Below are 24,865 nucleotides of genomic sequence, written 5' to 3' on the forward strand. Positions count from 1 at the left end.
TTGTAGGGGCTGGAGGAGGTTACAGAGCTAGGGAGGGGTGTAGGGACTGGAGGAGGTTACAGAGATAGGGAGGAGTGTAGGGGCTGGAGGGGGTTACAGAGATAGGGAGGGTTGTAGGGGCTGGAGGGGGTTACAGAGATAGGGAGGGTTGTTGGTGCTGGAGGAGGTTACAGAGATAGGGAAGGGTGTAGGGGCTGGAGGAGGTTACAGAGATAGGGAGGGTTGTAGGGGCTGGATGAGGTTACAGAGATAGGGAGGAGTGTAGGAGCTGGAGGAGGTTACAGAGATAGGGAGAGTTGTAGGGGCTGGAGGAGGTTACAGAGATAGGGAGGGTTGTAGGGGCTGGAGGGGGTTACAGAGATAGGGAGGGTTGTAGGGGCTGGAGGAAGTTACAGAGATAGGGAGGGTTGTAGAGGCTGGAGGAGGTTACAGAGATAGGGAGGGTTGTAGGGACTGGAGGAGGTTACAGAGATAGGGAGGGTTGTAGGGTCTGGAGGAGGTTACAGAAATAGGGAGGGTTGTAGGGGCTGAAGGAGGTTACAGAAATAGGGAGGGTTGTAGGGGCTGGAGGAGGTTACAGAGATAGGGAGGGTTGTAGGGGCTGGAGGAGGTTACAGAGATAGGGAGGGTTGTTGGGGCCGAAGCAGGTTACAGAGGTAGGGTGGGTTAGACCATAAGACGTAGGAGCAGAAGTAGGCCAGTCGGCCCATCGAGTCTGCTCCGCCATTCAGTGAGATCATGGCTGATCTGATAATCCTCAACTCCACTTTCCTGCCTTTTCCCTATAATCCTTGATTCCCTTACTGATTAAAAATCTGTTTATCCCAGCCTTTAATATACTCAATGACCCAGGCTCTACAGCCCTCTGCAATGAAGAATCCCACAGATTAACTAGGCTCTGAGAGAAGAAATTCCTCCCTATCTCTGTCTTAAATGGGCGACCTCTTACTCTGAGATTATGCCCTCCGGTCCAAGACTCTCCCACAAGGGGAAACAACCTCTCAGCATCTACCCTGTCAAGCCCCCTAAGAATCTTATATCTTTCAATCAGGTCGTCTCTCATTTTTCTAATCTCCAATGAGTACAGACCCAAACTACTCAACCTCTCCTCATCAAAAAATCCCTCCATACCTGGGATCAACCTAGTGAACTTTCTCTGGACTGCTCCAATGCCAGTATATCTTTCCTTAGATATGGGGACCAAAACGTTCACAGTATTCTAGGTATGGTCTAACTAGTGCCTTGTATAGTTTTAACAAGACTTTGCTATTTTTATACCCCATTTCCTTTGAAATAAAGGCCAACATTCCATTTGCCTTCCCTATTACCTGCTGAACTTGTATGTTAGCTTTTTGGGATTCATGCACGAGGACCCCCGAATCCCTCTGTACTGCAGCTTTCTGCAGTCTTTCTCCATTTAAATAATATTCAGCTCCTCTATTCTTCCTGCCAAAATGCATAACCTCACACTTTTGCACATTATATTCCAGCTGCCATGTTTTTGCCCACTCACTTAACCTGTCTATATCCCTCTGTAGACTCCTTGTGTCATCCTCACCACTTTCCACGTATTTTTGTGTCATCTGCAAACTTGGTGATAGTACATTCACTTCCCTCATCCAAGTCATTAATGTATATTGTAAATATTTGTGGTCCCAGCATTGATCCCTGTGGCGCTCCACTAGTTACAGGTTGCCATCCTGAAAATGCCCCCCTGTATCCCAACTCTCTGTCTTCTATTAGTTAGCCAGTCCTCTATCCATGCTAATATACTACCCCCAACACCATGGGCTCTTATTAAGTAGCCTTATGTGTGGTGCCTTATTGAACACCTTTTGGAAATCCAAATATATTACATCTACTGGTTCCCCTTTATCTATCCTGCCTGTTAAGCCCTCAAAGAATTCTAATACATTTGTCAGGCATGATTTCCCTTCATGCTGACTCTGCTTGATTAGACTATGTATTTCTAAATGGTCTGCTTTTACATCCTTTATAATAGACTCTTAACATTTTTCAAATGACAAATGTTAAGCTAACTGGCCTATAGTTACTTGTTTTTTTTATCTCCATCCCTTTTTGAATAAGAGTGTTACATTGGCAGTTTTCCAGTCCTCTGGGACGTTTCCAGGATTTAAGGACTGTTGGAATATTACTACCAGTGCATCCACTATCTCTGCAGCTATTTCCTTTAATATCCTAGGATGCAACCCATCAGGTCCAGGGGACTTATTGGCCTTTAGCCCCATTAGTTTCCCTAGTACTTTTTCTCTAGTGATAGTTATTGTATTTATTTCCTCCCCCCACCCTTTTGCCTCTTGATTATTTAGTATTTTTGGAATGCTATTAGTGTCTTCTACTGTGAAGACTGATGCTAAGTGCTTATTCAACTCCTCTGCCATTTCCTCATTCCCTATTATTATTTCCCCAACCTCATTCTCTAAGGCACCTACATTGATGTTGGCCTCTCTCTTCCTTTTTATACACTTAAAAGAAGCTCTTCCTGCCTGTTTTTATATTACTTGCTAGTTTACTGTCAATGTTATTTTCTCCCTCTATTATTTATTTGGTCATCTTCTGTTGGTTTTTAAGACTTTCCCAATGCTCAGGCTTACCACTAATCTCTGCCATATTGTATGTTTTTTCTTTCACTTTGATATTATCCTTAACTTCCTTGGTTAACCATAATTGGTTTATTCCCTTCCTACAATCGTTCTTCCTCACTGGGATATATCTTTGTTGTGAGTCATGAACTATTTTCTTAAACGTTTGGCATTGTTCATCAATCATCTTTTCTGCTAAACTCCTTTCCCAGTTCACTCCAGCCAGCTCTGCTCTCATTCCTTTGTAAGTACCCTTATTTAAGTTTAGTATAGAGGTTTCCGAACTAAGTTTCTCACTCTCAAGCTGAAAGCTAAATTCCACCATATTATGGTCACTGTTCCCTTGGGGATCTTTTACTCTCGGATCATTACCTGGTCCAAAATAGCCCAATGCCTGGTTGGATCCACAACACGTTGTTCTCGAAAACTGTCCCAAATACAGTCCATGAATTCTTGCTCTTGGCTACCTCTGCCAATTTGATTTTCCCAATTAAAGTCACCCATGCCCTCATTATTTCTTGATTTATTCTCTGTCGGACAGCATAGCTACTGTTAGGGGGCCTATAGACTACTCCCACCAGTGGCTTCTTCCCCATGTTATTTCTTACCTCCACCAATATGGATTCCACATCTTCTGATCCAAGATCATTTGTTGCTGTCGTACTTATGCTATCTCCGGCTAACAAAGCTACCCTTTCCTTCCTGCCTGTCCTTTCAAAAAGTCACATACCCCTGAATATTTAGTTCCCAGCTTTGATCTCCTTATAACCATGTCTTTGTAATGGCTATAAGACCATACCCATTAATCTCGTTGTGTGCCGTTAATTCATTGTAGGGGCTGGAGGAGGGTACAGAGATAGGGAGAATTGCAGGAGCTGAGGAGGTTACAGAGATAGATGGCCTCAAATTTCAGAGGATAGAACTAATGGGGCCGGCCAAAGTGCATTGGAATAGTCAGGTCTATCACACCAGGGAATTGTGCTGACAGGCAGAGATAGATGTAGGTAATAAGATAATAACCTACATTACAGCACAAAGCACACTTCAGAATTCTTTCATTGTCTGGGGAGGGAGCACTGCGCTGTCGGAGGGTCAATACTGGGGGAGCGCCATACTGTCAGAGGGTCAGTGCTGAGGGTGCGCCGCACTGTCGGAGGGTCAGTACTGAGGGAGCGCTGCACTGTCAGAGGGTCAGTACTGAGGGAGCGCCGCGCCGTTGGAGGGTCAGTACTGAGGGAGCACCGCACTGTCAGAGGGTCAGTGCTGAGGGAGAGCCGCACTGTCGGAGGGTCAGTGCTGAGGGAGCAACGCACTGTCAGAGGGTCAGTGCTGAGGGACCGCCGCACTGTCAGAGGGTCAGTACTGAGGGAGCACTGCACTGTCGGAGGGTCAGTGCTGAGGGAGCACCGCACTGTCAGAGGGTCAGTGCTGAGGGACCGCCGCACTGTCAGAGGGTCAGTACTGAGGGAGCACCGCACTGTGGGAGGGTCAGTACTGAGGGACCGCCGCACTTATGGAGGGCCAGTGCTGAGGGAGCACCGCACTGTCAGAGGGTCAGTACAGAGGGAGCACCGCACTGTGGGAGGGTCAGTACTGAGGAAGCGCCACACTGATGAAGGGTCAGTGCTGAGGGAGCGCTGCGCTGTCAGAGGGTCAGTACCCGAGGGAACACCGCACTGTCGGATGATCAGTGCTGAGGGAGCGTCGAACTGTCAGCGGGTCAGTACGGAGGGAGTGCCGCACTGTGGGAGGGTCAGTGCTGAGGGAATGCCGCACTGTCGGAGGGTCAGCGCTGAGGGGGCGCCACACTGTTGGAAGGTCAGTGCTGAGGGAGCGCTGCACTGTGGGAGGGTCAGTGCTGAGGGAGCGCCGCACTGTCTTTGCTGCCATCTTTCGGATGAAGCATTAAACCCATGGACCCGTGTGCCATTTCACATGGGCATAAATATCCCACGACCACCACTGGAGGGGATGTGTCCGATGGAATTACCCCCGGTGTTCCGAAGGCAATATTTATCCCTCAATTAACACCTCAAACCCTGGCAATTATCACACTGTTTGTGGGATCCTGCTGTGCACAAACTGACTGCTGTCTTTCCTACATTACAACAGTGACCACACTTCGAAAGTCCTTTATTGGCTGTAAAGTGCTTTGTGACGTCCAGGGATTGTGGCAAGTGCTGTGGAAATGCAATTCTTTTATCCTGAAACCTCATGTACCACAAAATGAGTAATGGTGTCCAAGACTGAGGGATTATTTGTGGTGAGGAACTCCTAGAACACCAGGAACAGGATGAGGCCACTCGGTCCATCAATCCTGCTCCATCATTCAGTTAGATCATGCCTGATCATCTACCTCAATGCCACTTTTCCACACTATCTCCATATCCCTGGAGGTCATTTGCCCCACACAGACAGTACAAAGAGAAAAATCTCCAAGAAATGTGCTTTTCTTCCATGTCCTCTTGTTTACATTCTGTTTTTTTTTGGAATGGACGAATGGCTGGATTGATAAAATGGCCACCGCTGAGCACATGATGGTAGTTCTGGAAGTTTCTGAGCAGCTTGAAAATGGAGAAAGGCGAACCAGTCAAACCCCAGGAATGTAACACTCCTTGCATTGTATAAACCTGCCAGCCAAGCCCATACGAAGGATAGTAGGGGAGATGCCTGCAGCAGCCAGCTATGGACAAAGGCGGAGCTATTTGTGACTCCTCATCTCCAACATTGTGCTAATGGTTCGACAGTTACCTGCTCAAAACACGATGGGGTTTAACAAGTCAAATAGCTCAACCCGAAACCACCCTGTCACATGTTCAAGACTTGCTTCAATTATAACGCTTTGGGGTTTTATCGTCAGTCGCTGTTTAACCTCAAAAGAGAAACAGGACTCCAGGCTCTGTCTGATTACCACCTAACCGAGCGGCAACAGAACCAGGGTTCTGTCCAGGTTTTAACTGGCCTGGCCCCTGTCTACACTCTGTACTACTGGAACAATGGAACTTCTACATCTGTGCCTACAAGACTAATTCATTTCTACGTGCCTTCTTTCATCGTAGAAGTCATCGCTTCTGGAAAAGCTGATCACCCTGCAACAGTTTCAGTCTGCCATCCTCTGAAGGAATACACCATTGGACTTTTTGATTCTGGATTTACGCAAAACCATAATTATTTTTTTTTCTCTCTGTGGTGTTTGTCCTGAACCCCTTTCTTCCCCTTATCTCTCTGTCACTGTACCATGCAAGAAGGGAACCCCTTCCTTTGGTTTTGTGTGTGGGTAAAATAAACTACCCCTCTTATTATTTTACCTTATCTCAAGTTTGCTGTGAATAGAGGGTTGGATCACTCCAACTGGAGGTAAACACAGCACCACTCGTAAAGAGGGAAATCAAAGATCTGTATATGGATGGGTAGTGAGTGGAGAAATCAGCGCTGTTCTAAATCAAACCCCCTCCCGTCCATAACACATCACTCTCCAGGAATCTATCTTTCTGTCTTGAATGACTGAGCCTCCACCACCCTCTGGGGTAGAGAATTCTCAAGAGTCACCAACCTCCGTGTGAAGAAATTCCTCCTCATCTCAGTCCTGAATGGCCTGCCCATTATTCTGAGCCTGTGGCCCCCCCGGTTCTAGACTCACCAGTTAGTAATCCAGAGACCCAGGGTAATGCTCTGGGGACACGGATTTGAATCCTGCCATGGATGATAATGAAGTCTTCAATAAAGATCTGGAATTAAAAAGTCTGATGATATTTTTCTATATTCATTCATGGGATGTGGGCATTCATTGCCCATCCCTAACTGCCCTTATTCAGAGGGCGTTTAAGAGTCAAACCCAAGTCCCACACTGTCAGAGGGTCAGGACTGAGGGAGAGCCGCACTGTCGGAGGGTCAGTACTGAGGGAGCGCCACACTGTCGGAGGGTCAGGACTGAGGGAGCGCTGCACTGTCGGAGGATCAGTGCCGAGGGAGCGCCGTGCTGTCTGAGGGTCAGTGCCGAGGGAGAACCGCGCTGTCGGAGGGTCAGGACTGAGGGAGAGCCACACTGTCGGAGGGTCAGGATGGAGAGCCGCACTGTTGGAGGGTCAGGACTGAGGAGTGCAGCATTGTCGGAGGGTCAGGACTGAGGGAGCGCCGCACTGTCGGAGGGTCAGGACTGAGGGAGCGCCGCACTGTCGGAGGGTCAAGACTGAGGAGTGCCGCACTGTTGGAGGGTCAGGACTGAGGGAGCGCCGCACTGTCGGAGGGTCAGGACTGAGGGAGCGCCAATTGTCGTAAAAACCCCATCTGGTTCGCTAATGCCCTTTAGGGAGGGAAATCTGCCATCCTTACCCGGTCTAGCTTACCCGGTGAGTCCTACCCCACAGCGATATGGTTGACTCTTAAATGCCCCCTCTGAACAGGGGCAATTGGGGTTGGGCGAAAAATGCTGGCCTAGCCAGCGATGCCCACATCCCACAAGCGAATAAGAAAAAATACCATCTTTGCCAGCGACGCTACACATCATGAGATGGAATTTTAAAATTTAGGCAAATACAGGAGGGAGACACAGATGGAGGCAAAGGGTTATAGAAGTGGCATTGGATTCACAGCCTGACGTGACTGTCTGTTAATTTGAGAACTGCGTCTCTGTGCTTCACAGTCAGCTGAACAGCCTCGCACAGAAATCAGAGGAAGGGTTACAGACAGCAGACACACTGCTCGCAGGAGGGACGCAGGTAATGAGACTCAGGATTGATCGCTTCTCTGCACTTTTATCTGCAAGCAAGCTGTTTAACCAGTCCCTCAGGCATCACCATGAAGGACTCGTGCTGGGCTGCACTAGGTGCTGAATCTTTACCATGCTGCACACATACCTGTGCCGCTGAGAGTCACAGGAGTGCGAGATTAATCATCCCAGGAAGCTGCCAAGTTCAGAGTAACTGGGAACGCACCGGAGGCACCTTGACAGTGCTGACACACAGTGGTCTCCAGGCTTGGAGGTCGTGACTGCCTGGTTCACAGCAGGAGGGGCAGTGAGGGAGAGAAACATCAGATTACGTCCCTGGGGTCGGTTCAGATTGTCAACAGCAATGTCCCGGAATTTCAATCAGCCAGGAGGCTCTGCTCGATTGAGGGATCAGTGTCACTGGGCTCTGCAGGATAAAGCTGCAAATGTTGAAATATGGCCATTGTGTCTGGGCCAGCAGCATGTGGAATTCAACCCCAATTCCAGGGACTCGGCCCACATAAACCAGACACATCCCCAGGGTCAGTGCTGAGGGGGCGCCGTGCTGTCGGAGGGTCAGCGCCGAGGTAGCGCCGTGCTGTCGGAGGGTCAGCGCCGAGGGAGCGCCGCGCTGTCGGAGGGTCAGCGCCGAGGGAGCACCGCGCTGTCGGAGGGTCAGCGCCGCGCTGTCGGAGGGTCAGCGCCGAGGGAGCGCCGCACTGTCGGAGGGTCAGCGCCGAGGGAGCGCCACGCTGTCGGAGGGTCAGCGCCGAGGGAGCGCCGCGCTGTCGGAGGATCAGTACTCTGTCAGTGTTGCACTGTTGGACGCGCTGTGCTTTTCGATGAAATGCTGAACCCTCAGCGTCTGCCCTCTCAACAGAAGATCCCATGGCCACAAGTGGAGGAAGAGCGGAGGTGGTGGCAGAGGGGTGAGGCTGTCAGCGTTCTCCCCATTGCTCCGGGGCCAGTACGATCCCTGAGTCCAAATCACAAGAGAAGCAGTGCAGAAAATAAGGGTCGTTGTCCAGTGGCTGTTTGTGGGGTCTTGCTGTGCATATCTTGGCTGCCACCCAGAGTCCAGCCCCCTAGCCCCTCGATATTGTGCAGAAAGAGGCCATTCAGCCCATCACATCTTTGTGTTGCACTGGCCTCAGAGATGCCGCGTAGCTTTGGAACAGGCGCTTTCCACCCCCTTGTCGTCGTCGTCCCGAGCTCCGGATCGCGATGGGAGAGGCTCCAGCTGCTCTTGTCCACCGCCACACGCCCGGCCAGGGATCTCTCCCACGCCGGAGCGCCTCCCACCGGCAGCGCAGCGCAAGGATTCGTACGTACGCAGACGCTCGGGTCCTGGGGCGGGACTGGAACCCGGAGCCTCCGTCTCAGAGGTAGGGACCTTACCCGCTGTGTCACCACGCCTCCTGGAAAGAGCGATCCAAAGAGACCCACAGCCCACCTTCCACCCCTACCCCACTGAGTAGCCCTGCAAATTGATCCTGCTTAAGCGTTGACCTCGTTCCCTTCGCCAGCCGCTGAGCAGATTTGCCACCTTTGATCAAGGGGCTGGGGAAACAAAGTAGTTTCAACGTCACAAATTCCTGTCCCTCTTACCGGGGCAATGATCCACTACCGCCAGGGAATCTCTTTGTGGTCTTGCTCGCCCACTCCCCTCCCCTCTCCCGGGTCGCCGATCTCCATGTGCTTCCAGCATTGGCAACGCCCGGATTTTGAAACACACATCCTGGTTTTCAAATCCCTCTGCGGGCCTCAAACCCCCACACCACCGCCCCCCCCCCCCCCAACACACCTCTGTAGCCTCCTCAAAGCCGCCCATCTCCTCCAACTCCCTCCCGATGCCCATCGCTCCACTATTGGTGGCCGTGCCTTCAGCTGCCCGGGTGGGGCGCCCTAAGCTCTGGAATTCTCTCCCTAAACCTCTCTGCCCCTCCTTCCCTCTCCTCCTTTAAGATGCTGTTGTGAACCGTAGACGGAGCTCTTGCGCGTGAATATTGTATGAGACTCAATGTCAATTTTTGCCTGATTTATGCTCTGGCAGGACACCTCAGGGTGCTTTACTCTGTTAAAGGTGCTATGGAAACACAATTTGTTGCTGAATTGACGTTGACAGGCAACCCTCCAAGCTCAAGATCCGGAACCTTCTACTCTGACGACTCAGTGTCGCAGTTTAACCGGTGTATGGGGACAGCCATCGGCTGAAGCTGTGCTCAATAAATTGACAGGCCACTCACGGACTACTTAATTGCAACGAATGGACAGACAACGAAGGGACTGCTGACAGGGCAGATCGATTAATCAATGAATGCCAACCTCAAATGATAGAACGGCTCCCCTCAAAGAGGAATGAACCGACTTGACAGAAGGGGAATTGAAAGTGTTGATCAATGACTGAAACCATGAGGGAGGGTGGAGGGCTGCAAATGGTTATCCGTCAGCTGTCAAAGGGGCCGTCCATTGACCATCGTCTGACGAGCTTGTCTTGCTGTGGTGGCAGAGTGAGAGTCCACCCACCGAGCTGTCTGCCCGAATGGAAGGTTGTCCCTCAGCTTGTGGGTGACACATTCTATTTCCAAATCCGCTCCCGCTTGCTCTGTCTGTGCCACCGTTCCTCAGGCAGAGAGAGAGAGAGCTCTGCAATGCTGTTTGTGGCAGCTCCCCGCTTCTGCACAAGTTACACTTGCAAAGCACTGCTAACATCCCAAGGAGCATTACAAAGTATGGTTTTATATCAAGGGCAGGCGATCAAAAGTTTGGTTTTAAGGTGTGTGTTGGAGGAGAGAGAGAGGGAGGCAAAGAGGTTGAGGCAGGAACTTGGGATGGTTCTCCTTGGAGGAGAAGGTCGAGAGGAGATCCCATCAAGGTGTTCAAAATCACGGGGGGGTCTGGGACAGAGTGGGCAGGGGGAAGCTGTTCCCATTGGCGGGAGGATCGAGAACCAGAGAGATGTGGATTTAAGGCGATCGGTAAAAGAAACGATGGAGACGCGAGGAGAAACTTTTTCATGCAGGGAGTGGTTAGGATCTGGAATGTGCTGCCTGGGAGTGTGGGGGAGGGGGTGGGGGAAGGCAGGGTCAATCGAGGCTTCCCAAAGGGGGAAATTGGATCATTATCTGAAGAGGACGAATGTGCAGGGTGACCAGGGAAAGGACGTGGGAGTGACACTCGGTGAATTGTTCCTTCAGAGGGCCAGCATAGACATGATGTGCCTCACTCTGTGCTGTCACCATTCGATGATTCTGAGAATTGCAAGGTCTTTACCGCCAAGTACAGCCCAAACCGTCATGTTGATGTGGCTGTTGGCACCTTGGTCGCTTCTCCGTCGTCCTCTGGAACCTTCTCTGTTCCGGAACTTGACTCGTCCCAGCTTCCTCACCTCTCATTCCCTGCCGACAGCCCCAATCCCAAGCCAGGTTTCCCAGTGGGAATTCTTGGCTGCTGAGCTTCCCTCAGCCTCGGTCAAGTCAACCTCCACCTCAACTCATCATGCCCTCTCTGTGTTCACTGTCCTCTCAAGCCCCCCCTAAGCCTCTCCCTCCATGTAAACTCCACCCCACCGCCATCACCCATCTTGACGGTCACCTCTTTGACCTAGTCATCTCAAGCTGTCTCGCGAGTTCCCGTTCTATCAATCACGGACAAGACCATCTCTGATCCTTGTGTCACTCGCCACTCTCATCCCCCTTCCAACATTCCAACCCTACCCTCTTCCGTATCTGTTCCATGGGGAAAAAACAACTGCCACCTCCACAACCCCTTCAACTGCGCTGACAGAACCATAACCGTCTAGCCTTTTGGCCCTCTGCTCGCCACGACACGTCCGCAGCGACTGATTTGTTCAACCCCACCTTCAGCTCCACCTTTGGTGTCCTCATCTCCAATAAAACCATCACTCTCCCTCCCCCTGGCTATTCGCAGTCACATGGGAGCACCACCAGTTCCCCTCCCAGCCACTCACCATCCTTATTGGGAATAATTTTTTTTTATTCATTCACAGGATGTGGGGGTCACTGGCTGGGCCCAGCATTTATTGCCCATCCCTAACTGCCCCCTTGAGAAGGTGGTGGGTGAGCTGCCTTCTTGAGCTGCTGCAGTCCCATGGTGTAGGTACACCCACCGCGCTGTTAGGGAGGGAGTTCCAGGATTTTGACCCAGCGACAGTGAAGGAACGGCCGATATATTTCCAAGTCGGGATGGTGAGTGACTCGGAGGGGAACTTGCAGTTGGTGGTGTTCCCCATGTGTCTGCTGCCCTTGTCCTTCTGGGTGGTAGAGGTTGTGGGTTTGGGCGGCGCTGTCGAAGGAGCCTTGGCGAGTTGCTGCAGTGCATCTTGTAGATGGTACACACACTGCTGCCCCTGTGCGTCAGTGGTGGAGGGAGTGAATGTGGATGGGGCTGCTTTGTCCTGGACGGTGTCGAGCTTCTTGAGTGTTGTGGGAGTTGCACTCATCCAGGCAAGTGGGGAGTATCCCATCACACTCCTGACTTGTGCCTTGTAGATGGTGGACAGGTTTTGGGGAGTCAGGAGGTGAGTTAGTCACTGCAGGATTCCCAGCCTCTGACCTGCTCTTGTAGCCACAGTATTTATCTGGCTGGATCCAGTTCAGTTTCTGGTCAATGGTAACCCCCAGGATGTTGACAGTGGGGGATTCAGTGATGGTAATGCCATTGAACGTCAGAGGGTGATGGTTAGATTCTCTCTTGTTGGAGATGGTCATTGCCTGGCACTTGTGTGGCACGAATGTTACTTACCACGTGTCAGCCCCAAGCCTGGATATTGTCCAGGTCTTGCTGCATTTGGATATGGACAAAAAACACCGTTCCTTCACTGTCGCTGGGTCGATATCCTGGAACTCCGTCCCTAACAGCATGGTGGGTGTACCTACACCACACGGGACTGCAGCGGTTCATGCAGGCAGCTCACCACCACCTTCTCAAGGGGGCAATTAGGGATGGGCAATAAATGCTGGGCCCGGCCAGCGATGCCCACATCTCACGAATGAATTAAAAAGTCCCAGCCAGCACAACTCATCTCTGCTCACTGAAGTGCGGTGGACACAGACTTGAAGGGAAATGGCAGACAAGTGGTTTAGTCATTGTCTGTGGGTCCTGTCCCTTCTAGGCTCCCACTGGAGTGAGAGAAACGATAACCCCTGGCTTCTCCTGCTCCATTGCAAACCAGCGTCTTTCAAATCTCCTTCTCCCTGACTCTCACTCAGCTCCCAAGTGTAAGGCGTTCATGGACTTTGCCCCAAAGAATGAGACCATGTCTTCTGCTGCCTCTTCCCTCCTCCCCATCTCACTGAATCAACATCCCCGCCACCCACCCACCCTGCCCAGGGCCCCACTACACCCCCACCCCCCCGCCGAGCCCTGAACTCACATCGATCTCTATGTCCCTCTCACACCCTTGTCTTGCCCACAGGGGACTCTCCCTCCTGCTCCCTCGATCCTGTACCTACGGCGCCGCTGATCACCGCTTCCTCCACCCCCCCACCAGCCCCCCCGCCCCACCCCCCCCATCCTGGCAAAGTGCCATCCCATCTGTGAAGCAGTCGAACGGGATACTGCCTTCCGAAGCCGTGCCGTTTTCCCTGGAACTCCACGTTCGATTCCCTCTGCTCCGGCCGCTGTACTGAGACAGCCCTGAAACCGGTCACGGATAATTCCCGACGCAATTGTGGCCAATTCGCGCTGCTCTCAGCCAGCCTGCAGCCTTCGACATGGTTCACCAGCCTCCTCCAACGCCTCTCCCACCACCCTTCCAGCTGGGTGGGGCTCCACTCACCTGGTTCTGCTCTTGTCCATCAACTCAGAGCCAAAGAATCACCAGCAATAGCTTCTCTTCCTGCTCCCTCGCTGCAACCTCTGGTGTCCCCCAAGGGTCCCCCCACCCCAATTTCTCACAAACATGCTGCCCCTCGGCCACATCATCCGAATATGCCGACATTGTCCCCTTCAACTTGCCACCTCCCTGCACTCCTCCACTCTCCAAATTGTCAGACTGCTGATCCGGTACTGGATGAGCAGAAATTCCATCGAATTAAATATTGGGAAGACCGAAGCCATTGTTTTCGGTCCTCGCTCCGAATTCTGTCCCCAGCGGCCGACTCCATTCCCCACTCCCTGGCAACAGCCCAAGACTGGATCAGTCGGTTCGCCACCCAAAGTCGAGCTCCAGACCTCATCTCCCACCGTCACCAAGACCGCCCGTTTTCCCCCTCTGTAACGTCACCCGCCTTCACCCCGTCTCAGCTCATCGGCTGCTGAAATCCTCATCTACGCCTGTTACCTCCAGCCGCCACAATTCCAACGCTCTCCAAGCTGCTCTCCCACATCCTACCCTCCAGAAGCTCCAGCTCAACCGAAACTCTGCCCCCCTCCACTCCTCCCCCGGCCACCCGGTGTCTGAACTCGCACCAAGTCCCATTCACCCATCGCCACCCCTGTGCTCGCTGACCCACATAGCAACACTTCCATTTTTAAATTTACACCCTTGTTTCAAAATCCCTCACAATCCCTATCTCTACACCCCACCCAATCTCTGTAACCTCCTCCAGCCCTTACAACCCTCCCTATCTCTGTAACCTCCTCCAGCCCCCACAACCCTCCCTATCTCTGTAACCTCCTCCAGCCCCTACACCCCTCCCTATCTCTGTAACTTCCTCCAGCCCCTACAACCCTCCCTTTCTCTGTAACCTCCGCCAGCCTCTATAGCCCTCCCAATCTCTGTAACCTCCTCCAGCCCCTACACCCTCTCTATCTCTGTAACCTCCTCCAGCCCCTACAACCCTCACTATCTCTGTAACCTCCTCCAGCCCCTACAACCCTCCCTATCTCTGTAACCTCCGCCAGCTCCTACACCCCTCCCAATCTCTGTAACCTCCTCCAGCCCCTACACCCTCCCTATCTCTGTAACCTCCTCCAGTCCCTACACCCCTCACTATCTCTGTAACCTCCTCCAGCCCCTACAACCCTCCCTATCTCCGTAAACTTCTCGAGCCCCTACAACCCTCCCTATCTCTGTAACCTTCTCCAGCCCCTACAACCCCCTCTATCTCTGTAACCCCCTCCAGCCCCTACACACCTCCCTATCTCTGTAACCTCCTCCAGCCCCTACACCCTCCCTATCTCTGTAACCTCCTCCAGGCCCTAAACAGCTCCCTATCTCTGTAACCTTCTCCAGCCCCTACAACCCCCTCTATCTCTGTAACCTCCTCCAGCACCTAATACCCTCCCTATCTCTGTAACCTCCTCCAGCCCCTACACCCCTCCCTATCTCTGTAACCTCCTCCAGCCCCTACACCCCTCCTTATCTCTGTAACCTCCTCCAGCCCCTACAACCCTCCCTATCTCTGTAACCTCCTCCAACCCCTACAACCCTCCCTATCTCTGTAACCTCCTCCAGCCCCTACAACCCTCCCCATCTCTGTAACCTCCTCCAACCCCTACAACCCTCCCTATCTCTGTAACCTCCTCCAGCCCCTACAGTCCTATCTCTGTAACCTCCTCCAGCCCCAACAACCCTTCCTATCTCTGTCACCTCCTCCAGCACCAACAACCCTCCCTATTGAGGTGACCCATTCAGCGAGAAGTGGCTGAGGGCCCACAATCTTAACCCTCATGTCTTAAGTGGGGTGGAGTGCAAAAGTGGGGAAGTCTTGCTCCAACTGGACAGGGCGTTGGTGAGGCCGCTCCTGGGGAACTGTGGACAGTTCTGGTCTCCTTACTTAAGGAGGGACAGACTCGCATTGGAAGCCGTTCAGAGAAGGTTCACTCGGCTGATTCCTGGGACGAAGGGGGTTTGTCTGATGGGGAAAGGTTGAGCAGGTTGGGGCTCTACCCATTGGAGTTTAGAAGAATGAGAGGTGATCTTATTGAAACATGTCAGATTCTGAGGGGAGGGGGTTTGACAGGGTGGATGCTGAGAGGCTGTTTCCCCCCCCTCGTGGGGGGGAATCTAGAACGAGGGGAGGGGGGGGCATAGTTTCAGAATGAGGGGTCTCCCAATTGAAGACGGAGATGAGGAGGAATTTCTTGTCTCAGAGGGTGGTCAGTCTGTGGAATTCTCTCCCCCCCCAACAGAGAGCAGCGGGGGCTGGGTCACTGAATATATTCAAGGCCGAGTGAGACAGATTTCTGATCGACGAGGGAGTCGAGGGTTATAGGGGTGGGATGGGGAACGGAGGCCATAAACGGATCAGCCACGACCTATTGAAAGGGGGGAGCAGGCTTGAGGGGCCGAATGGCCTCCTCCCATTGCTGGTGTCACGCGGCCCTTTGACCAGGGTGGGCCGGGTGGTTGCCAAACTGGCCCCGCGTCACCGGGGTCATGGAGACAGCGTTTGTAACAGTCGGCAGTAAGAAACAGCCAGGCACCTTTATTAAATCCGATGGGCGTCACGGGAGAATTTGAATTTACACCCAGCTTCTGTACATGTTTATAAAAGGCGAGGAGAAACCACCAAGCCCCCATCCCCCTCCCACCCACCCCCTCGTACAGGTCGTCACGCTCGGACTACTCTCCTACTTTTGGGTGGATCGACATCCCGCATCGAGAGATGACAAGCTGCCTCGTCGCCGAGGGCCCAGGCCAGGGGCGCGCGGTCGTTCGCTCGCTCGAGGAGGGTCACCGTGTGGACCCCGCCCCCCCCCACCCCAACCTCACAATCCTGAAGAGGCGGCGCCGATTCCTGAAAGACAAAGCGAAGGCCATCGTTCCCAAATTGGAATGCGTTTTAAAAACAAAACAAAAGGGCAAAGCGCACGCACGCACGGTTCAGGACTCAGGCCTTGCGTCTTGAGGGAGGTGGCGGACTCTGTCTCGGGTGGGGAGGGGGGGTGTTGACGGGGGCGCGAGAGAGAGGACCTCCACATGCCCACCAGCTTCAGCTTCAATCCTCAACAGGCCGCTCTACCACTCGGGGAGCATCACATCCTGTACCCTCCCCGGTTGTGGTTTGGTGGTGGGTTCGGGAGGGGGTGGGGGTGGGGGTGGGGGGGTAGGGTGGGTGGGTGGGGCTTGGTAGGGGAGGATCTGGTGTGTGGGGGCAATGGAGGCAGATCACAGAGAAGGCTCGCTCGGCTGATTCCTGGGACGAAGGGGGTTTGTCTGATGGGGAAAGGTTGAGCAGGTTGGGGCCTCTACCCCATTGAAGTTTAGAAGAATGAGAGGTGATCTTATTGAAACATGTCAGATTCTGAGGGGAGGGGGTTTGACAGGGTGGATGCTGAGAGGCCGCTTACCCCTCGTGGGGGAATCTAGAACGGGGGGGGGGGGGGGGGCACAGTTTCAGAATGAGGGGTCTCCCATTGAAGACGGAGACGAGGAGGAATTTCTTGTCTCAGAGGGTGGTCAGTCTGTGGAATTCTCTCTCTCCCCCCCCACCACCCTCCAAAGAGACCAGCGGGGGCCGGGTCACTGAATATATTCAAGGCTGAGTGAGGCACATTTCTGATCGACGAGGGGAGTTGAGGGTTACCGGCGGATGGGATGGACGGGAAAGTGGAGGTGAGACCACAATCACAATGTCTGCCTGGGGTGGGAAAGCGGGGGTGAAGCCAAGGATCTTTCTGCCTGGAGCTTCTGAAGTAACGCAGCAGTACACTATTTGGTCATCACACAAGTACAGGCGCACACAGAGACACGCGCGCACACGCACAGACACACGCACAGACACACGCACAGACACACGCACAGACACACGCACAGACACATGCACAGACACACGTACACGCACAGACACACGTACAGACACACGCACACGCACAGACACACGCACAGACACACGCACAGACACACGCACAGACACACGTACAGACACACGTACACGCACAGACACACGTACACGCACAGACACACGTACACGCACAGACACACGTACACACACAGACACACGTACACACACAGACACACGTACACACACACACAGAGGCGCACATACGTGCGCATACAGGCACACACCCATGCGCATGCACACACAGGCACGCACAAACACAGCTCACTGACCTTCATCGCTCCTTGTTTGATCGCAGGTCAGTGGTTACGGGGTCATGTTGGATGGTTTGATGTAACATCAGTGCCAGGAGTCCAGCGCGATTGGCCATTGCTATCCTCACGTTCCTTTCCTGCTCAAACAGCTCGTCCAGTTTGTACCACTGTCACACAGGGAAGGGTTAAACGTCAGTAGAGATACAGTCAGTAACACAGGGCGCTGGGGGTAGAGGGGTTACTGAGTGACAGTGTGAGGGAGCTGGATTAACATCAGTAGTGATACAGTCAGTAACACTGGGTGTTGGGGGTAGAGGGGTTACTGAGTGACAGTGTGAGGGAGCTGGATTAACATCAGTAGAGATACAGTCAGTAACACAGTGCGCTGGGGGGAGAGTGGTTACTGAGTAACAGTGTGAGGGAGCTGGATTAACATCAGTAGAGATACAGTCAGTAACACAGGGCGCTGGGGGGAGAGGCGTTACTGAGTGACAATGTGAGGGAGCTAGATTAACAGCCGTAGAGATACAGTCAGTAACACACGGCGCTGGGGGGGAGAGGGGTTACTGAGTGACAGTGTGAGGGAGCTGGATTAACATCAGTAGAGATACAGTCAGTAACACGGCCCTGGGGGAGAGGGGTTACTGAGTGACATAGTGAGGGAGCTGGATTAACATCAGTAGAGATACAGTCAGTAACACAGGGTGCTGGGGGGAGAGTGGTTACTGAGTAACAGTGTGAGGGAGCTGGATTAACATCAGTAGAGATACAGTCAGTAACACAGGGCGTTGGGGGTAGAGGGGTTACTGAGTGACAATGTGAGGGAGCTGGATTAACGTCAGTAGAGGTACAGTCAGTAACACAGGGCGCTGGGGAGAGAGGGGTTACTGAGTGACAGTGTGAGGGAGCTGGATTATCAATAGAGATACAGTCAGTAACACAGGGTGCTGGGGGGAGAGGGGTTACTGAGTGACAGTGTGAGGGAGCTGGATTAACATCAGTAGAGATACAGTCAGTAACACAGGGCGCTGGGGGGAGAGGGGTTGCTGTGTAAGCTGTGGGTGAGGTGGAGGGGGGGATGTGTTGGAATCACCCCACTGTTATAGTGTTCCTCCCCTACCATCAGGCTCCAGAATACCTACCACTCGCACCCTCTCCAGGTCGACCTCGGCCCGCCGCAGTTTCTCCCAGCAGTAATGTTTATTACACTTCCGTTTGGCCGCTCGGCAGAAATCACCTGTCAGCTCAAAGACATCCTTCACTATTGGACAACCGCACACCTCGTCTGCTGAGACCTGGGAACCAATAGGAAGACACAGCACGGGGTTAGATACAGAGTAAAGCTCCCTCTACACTGTCCCCATCAAACACTCCTAGGACAGGTACAGCACGGGGTTAGATACAAAGTAAAGCTCTCTCTACACTGTCCCCATCAAACACTCCCAGGGGAGGTACAGCACGGAGTTAGATACAGAGTAAAGCTCCCTCTACACTGTCCCCATCAAACACTGCCAGGGGAGGTACAGCACGGGGTTAGATACAGAGTAAAGCTCCCTCTACACTGTCCCCAACAAATGAGGAGTATGAGGCTCATGGTTTTGACGGAGTGCCTGGCCCTCTGTTAGTCATGTTAAAAGCAGACGTTGACAGATCAGCCACACGCGTTACCTTGGGGTCTCGAGAATGCTCTGGACATAGAACCTGCAGCCTCTTGCAGTAGGTTTTGCTCTGGGTGTTGTAAACATCGCAGAATAATCGTGTGGCCCTGTGAGCGGATGAGAGAGAGAGAGAGAGAGTCAGTTTTAAACACCCACAACCACAATGGAGAGGAGGCAGCAGGAGTCAAACACACACACACATTTTTACATTTCACACCTTATTACTGTGCAGGCTGTGACTCAGCTTCCAGAGAGAGAGCAGAAGGAAGTGATAGAGAGGGGGAAGCCAGAGACAAGGCAAAGAGGTGGGGGTGAAGAAGAGGGGGGAGACAGGGAGAGAGAGAGAGGGAGAGAGAAAAAGAGAGGGAGAGAGACGGAGAGGGAGAGAGACGGAGAGGGAGAGAGACGGAGAGGGAGAGAGACGGAGAGGGAGAGAGACGGAGAGGGAGAGAGACGGAGAGGGAGAGAGACGGAGAGGGAGAGAGACGGAGAGGGAGAGAGACGGAGAGGGAGAGAGACGGAGAGGGAGAGAGACGGAGAGGGAGAGAGAAAGAGAGGGAGAGAGAAAGAGAGGGAGAGAGAAAGAGAGGGAGAGAGAAAGAGAGGGAGAGAGGAGAGGGAGAAAGAAGGAGAGGGAGAGAGAAAGAGAGGGAGAGAGGAGAGGGAGAGAGAAAGAGAGGGAGAGAGACGGAGAGGGAGAGAGAAGGAGAGGGAGAGAGAAAGAGAGGGAGAGAGAAAGAGAGGGAGAGAGAAGGAGAGGGAGAGAGAAGGAGAGGGAGAGAGGAGAGGGAGAGAGAAAGAGAGGGAGAGAGAAAGAGAGGGAGAGAGAAAGAGAGAGAGAGAGAAAGAGAGGGAGAGAGAGAGAGGGAGAGAGAAAGAGAGGGAGAGAGAAAGAGAGGGAGAGAGAGAGAGGGAGAGAGAAAGAGAGGGAGAGAGAAAGAGAGGGAGAGAGAAAGAGAGGGAGAGAGAAAGAGAGGGAGAGAGAAAGAGAGGGAGAGAGAAAGAGAGGGAGAGAGAAAGAGAGGGAGAGAGAAAGAGAGGGAGAGAGAAAGAGAGGGAGAGAGAAAGAGAGGGAGAGAGAAAGAGAGGGAGAGAGAAAGAGAGGGAGAGAAAGATGGACTGACAGAGGGAGGGCTGCTGAGACACAGGGTGGGGAGGGGGGAACACACAGAGGGAGGAGGGCAGAGAGATTATTCAGCATTTTGAAGCAGTTTCAAGCCAGCATTTCTCTGACCAGCCCCAGCACAGCAGAACATCTCCCTCTTCTGCTTCCTCCAGCACCAACTGCCCCTCAATGGGACAGATTCATACTCTTTTCACTGCTGACCCAAGTAGGTGTTGCACTCTTTCACATCCCAAGGGCCAGCCCGCCCTCTCCCTCCTGGGGCAGCTCGCCTCCCCCCCTCTCCCTCCCCCTCCCAGGGGCAGCCTGCCGCCTCCCCTCTCCCTCCCCCTCCCAGGGGCAGCCCGCCGCCTCCCCTCTCCCTCCCAGGTGCAGTCTGTGCCTGCTACTCACCCCTCGATGCGTGTTGGGTACATGGATCCAAATGACGTTTGACTCTCGTACTGGAAATAAAAGAGAGAGAGAGAGAGAGAGAGGCGGAGTGATAATGGAGGCTGTGTCAATGATACATAGAGCTCTGCCTCATTTGTCTAAATCATAGTCCCCCTCTCCTCTATACCTGGGGCAGAAGGGGGTCAACAGTTGGCACCAATTATTGGGAAATGAAGTTCAACACGGGGAAACGTGAGGTTGTACGATCCGGGAGGGAGAATTGGGGGGGTCACTTACTGCTTGGACGGTGCGGGTCTCGGTGGGGTACAGGGACAAAGAGATCTCAGTGTGCACGTAGACCCATCACTAAACGTCACACCGCAGGGTAACAAGGCCAGAGTAAAGGCAAACCAAACACTGGCCTTTATTTCCAGAGGGACAGAGTCCACAAGGAAAGGACGTTACGCTGAATCTGTACTGAGCCTGGGTTAGGCCGCGCTGTGGGTGGTCCTGACTGCCATATTATAGAAAGGGTAACGAGGCACTGGAGAGGGTGCGGAGATTTACACAGGATGATCCCAGAAAGGTCTGGGTGCACGTATCGGGGAAGGATTAAACAACAGGAAACGCTGGGAAAGCTCAGCAGGTCTGGCAGCAGCGGTGGAGAGACAGAAACAATTTTTCGAGACCTTACGTCGCCCCCTCAGAGAGTCCGCGCCACCCTCCCTCAGAGTCCTTAAAACCATAAGGCATTGGAGCAGAAATTAGGCCATTCGGCCCATCGAGTCTGCTCCGCCATTCAATCATGGCTGATAAGTTTCTCAACCCCATTCTCCCGCCTTCTCCCCATAACCTTTGATCCCCTTACCAAGTAAGAACCTATTTATCTCAGTCTTAAATACACTCAATGACCTGGCCTCCACAGCCTTCTGTGGCAATGAATTCCATAGATTCACCACTCTCTGGCGAAAGAAGTTTCTCCTCATCTCTGTTCTAAAAGGTCTTCCCTTTACTCTGAGGCTGTGCCCTCGGGTCCTAGTCTCTCCTACTAATGGAAACATCTTCCCCACGTCCACTCTATCCAGGCCTTTCAGTATTCTGTAAGTTTCAATCAGATCCCCCCTCATCCTTCTAAACACCATTGAGTATAGACCCAGAGTCCTCAAACGTTCCTCATATGTTAAGCCTCTCATTCCTGGGATCGTTCTCGTGAACCTCCTCTGGACCCTCTCCAGGGCCAGCACATCCTTCCTGAGATACGAGGCCCAAAATTACTCACAATATTCTAAATGTGGTCTGACCAGAGTCTTATAAAGCCTCAGCAGCACATCCCTGCTTTCATATTCTAGTCCTCTCGAAATAAATGCCAACATTGCATTTGCCTTCCTAACTACCGACTCAACCTGCAAGTTAACCTTAAGAGAATCCTGGACTAGGACTCCCAAGTCCCTTTGCTCTCCAGATTTCTGAATTCTCTCCCCACTTAGAAAATAGTCTATGCCTCTATTCTTCCTGCCAAAGCGCATGACCTCACACTTCCCTATGTTGTATTCCATCTGCCACTTCTTTGCCCATTCTCCTAACCTGTCCAAATCCTACGGCAACCGCGCCCCTCCCCCTCACGCCCCGTGCCCCTACCCCTCACACCCTGCCCCTTCGAGCCCATCTCCCCTCGCGCCCCGCCCCCTCCCCCTCACGCCCCGCGCCCCTCCCCCTCACGCCCCGCGCCCCTCCCCCTCACACCCCGCGCCCCTCCCCCTCACACCCCGTGCCCCTACCCCTCACACCCTGCCCCTTCGAGCCCATCTCCCCTCGCGCCCTGCCCCCCTCCCCCTCACAACCCCGCGCCCCTCCCCCTCACACCCCGCGCCCCTCCCCCTCACACCCCGCGCCCCTCCCCCTCACAACCCCGCGCCCCTCCCCTCCCCCCTCACACCCCGCGCCCCTCCCCCTCACACCCCGCGCCCCTCCCCCTCACACCCCGCGCCCCTCCCCCTCACACCCCGCGCCCTCCCCCTCACACCCCGCGCCCCTATCCCTCACACCCTGCCCCTTCGAGCCCATCTCCCCTCGCGCCCCGCGCCCCTCCCCCTCACACCCCGCGCCCCTCCCCCTCACACCCCGCGCCCCTCCCCCTCACACACCGCGCCCCTCCCCCTCACACCCCGCGCCCCTCCCCCTCACACCCCGCGCCCCTCCCCCTCACACCCTGCCCCTTCGAGCCCATCTCCCCTCGCGCCCCGCCCCCTCCCCCTCGCGCCCCTCCCCCTCACACCCCGCGCCCCTCCCCCTCACACCCCGCGCCCCTCCCCCTCACACCCCGCGCCCCTCCCCCTCACACCCCGCGCCCCTCCCCCTCACACCCCGCGCCCCTCCCCCTCACACCCCGCGCCCCTCCCCCTCACACCCCCGCGCCCCTCCCCCTCACACCCCGCGCCCCTCCCCCTCACACCCCCGCGCCCCTCCCCCTCACACCCCGCGCCCCTCCCCCTCACACCCCGCGCCCCTCCCCCTCACACAGACCCCGCGCCCCTCCCCCTCACAACCCCGCGCCCCTCCCCCTCACACCCCGCGCCCCTCCCCCTCACACCCCGCGCCCCTCCCCCTCACACCCCGCGCCCCTCCCCCTCACACCCCGCGCCCCTCCCCCTCACACCCCGCGCCCCTCCCCCTCACACCCTGCCCCTTCGAGCCCATCTCCCTCGCGCCCCGCCCCCTCCCCCTCGCGCCCCTCCCCCTCACACCCCGCGCCCCTCCCCCTCACACCCCGCGCCCCTCCCCCTCACACCCCGCGCCCCTCCCCCTCACACCCCGCGCCCCTCCCCCTCACACCCCGCGCCCCTCCCCCTCACACCCCGCGCCCCTCCCCCTCACACCCCGCGCCCCTCCCCCTCACACCCCGCGCCCCTCCCCCTCACACCCCGCGCCCCTCCCCCTCACACCCCGCGCCCCTCCCCCTCACACCCCGCGCCCCTCCCCCTCACACCCCGCGCCCCTCCCCCTCACACCCCGCGCCCCTCCCCCTCACACCCCGCGCCCCTCCCCCTCACACCCCGCGCCCCTCCCCCTCACACCCCGCGCCCCTCCCCCTCACACCCCGCGCCCCTCCCCCTCACACCCCGCGCCCCTCCCCCTCACACCCCGCGCCCCTCCCCCTCACACCCCGCGCCCCTCCCCCTCACACCCCGCGCCCCTCCCCCTCACACCCCGCGCCCCTCCCCCTCACACCCCGCGCCCCTCCCCCTCACACCCCGCGCCCCTCCCCCTCACACCCTGCCCCTTCGAGCCCATCTCCCCTCGCGCCCCGCCCCCTCCCCCTCACACCCCGCGCCCCTCCCCCTCACACCCCGCGCCCCTCCCCCTCACACCCCGCGCCCCTCCCCCTCACACCCCGCGCCCCTCCCCCTCACACCCCGCGCCCCTCCCCCTCACACCCCGCGCCCCTCCCCCTCACACCCCGCGCCCCTCCCCCTCACACCCCGCGCCCCTCCCCCTCACACCCCGCGCCCCTCCCCCTCACACCCCGCGCCCCTCCCCCTCACACCCCGCGCCCCTCCCCCTCACACCCCGCGCCCCTCCCTCTCACACCCCGCGCCCCTCCCCCTCACACTCCGTACGATGTTATCGGAGGATGGACAGGCAGGGGATCTTCTTTCATGTAAAAAGGCAGCTGAGGGTTTGTGGGGTGTGACCCAAATCGAGGTCTTTAAAATGATGAAAGGTTTGGATCGAGTGGGGACAGAGAGAATGTTTCCTCTTGTGGGGGAGAGCGGAACTAGAGGCCGTCCATACGAGACGGTCCCCGAGAAATCCAATCGAGGGGAAATCGGGAGTAACGTCTTTACCCAGAGAGCCGGGGGGAGAATGTGGAACTCGCTCCCACAGGGAGGGGTCAAGGTGAATAGTGTCCATGTGTTTTGGTGGGGGGGAGGTGGGCAGGAAACTGAATAAATACATGAGAGGGAACGGGATAGAGGGTTGCGATGGTAGACTCAGATGAGGAAAGAGGAGAGGAGGATTGGATTGAGTGCAGCATGAATTCTAGCACGGACTGGTCGGGCCGAATGGCCTGTTTCTGTGCCGTACGCAAGCCTCGGTCAAGCAAAGAGACAACCTGAGGGTGACCCAAAGTACTTCACGGTCAACAAAGTCATTTTCTTTCTTGTCTCTCTGCTGTAAGGTAGGGGAATGTAATTCTATGCACTTTGTTTTAAAGGAAGGGGCTGCAGAGATAGTGGAGGCACCGATCAAAATGTTCTAGAACTCACTGGATTCCGGGAGAGACCCAGAGGATTGGAAAGCCACTAATGTGACGCCCCTGTTCAACAAGGGAGGGAGACAAAAAGCAGGAAACTGTAGGCCAGTCAGCCTAACCTATGTCGTTGGGAAAATGCTAGA

The 24,865-nt window shown here is 54.9% G+C and overlaps 1 protein-coding gene across 1 annotated transcript in view; it reads right to left on the reverse strand.

Moving 5' to 3' along the window:
* Positions 1-15,821: 15,821 nt before the first annotated feature.
* The window catches only part of LOC121274277 (CXXC-type zinc finger protein 1-like), a 53,573-nt gene continuing 44,529 nt past the window's right edge, over positions 15,822-24,865 (reverse strand). Inside the window, exons 6-10 of the mRNA XM_041181502.1 lie at positions 20,489-20,538; positions 18,983-19,079; positions 18,457-18,609; positions 17,333-17,481; positions 15,822-16,016 (exon numbers count right to left, since the gene is read on the reverse strand). Coding sequence (XP_041037436.1) covers positions 17,335-17,481; positions 18,457-18,609; positions 18,983-19,079; positions 20,489-20,538 — 447 coding nt within the window. The 3' untranslated portion in view covers positions 15,822-16,016; positions 17,333-17,334. The remainder of the gene's footprint in view (positions 16,017-17,332; positions 17,482-18,456; positions 18,610-18,982; positions 19,080-20,488; positions 20,539-24,865) is intronic.

The sequence above is a fragment of the Carcharodon carcharias genome (genome assembly GCF_017639515.1).
Source record: "Carcharodon carcharias isolate sCarCar2 chromosome 35 unlocalized genomic scaffold, sCarCar2.pri SUPER_35_unloc_8, whole genome shotgun sequence".
Classification (NCBI taxonomy): Eukaryota; Metazoa; Chordata; class Chondrichthyes; order Lamniformes; family Lamnidae; genus Carcharodon; species Carcharodon carcharias.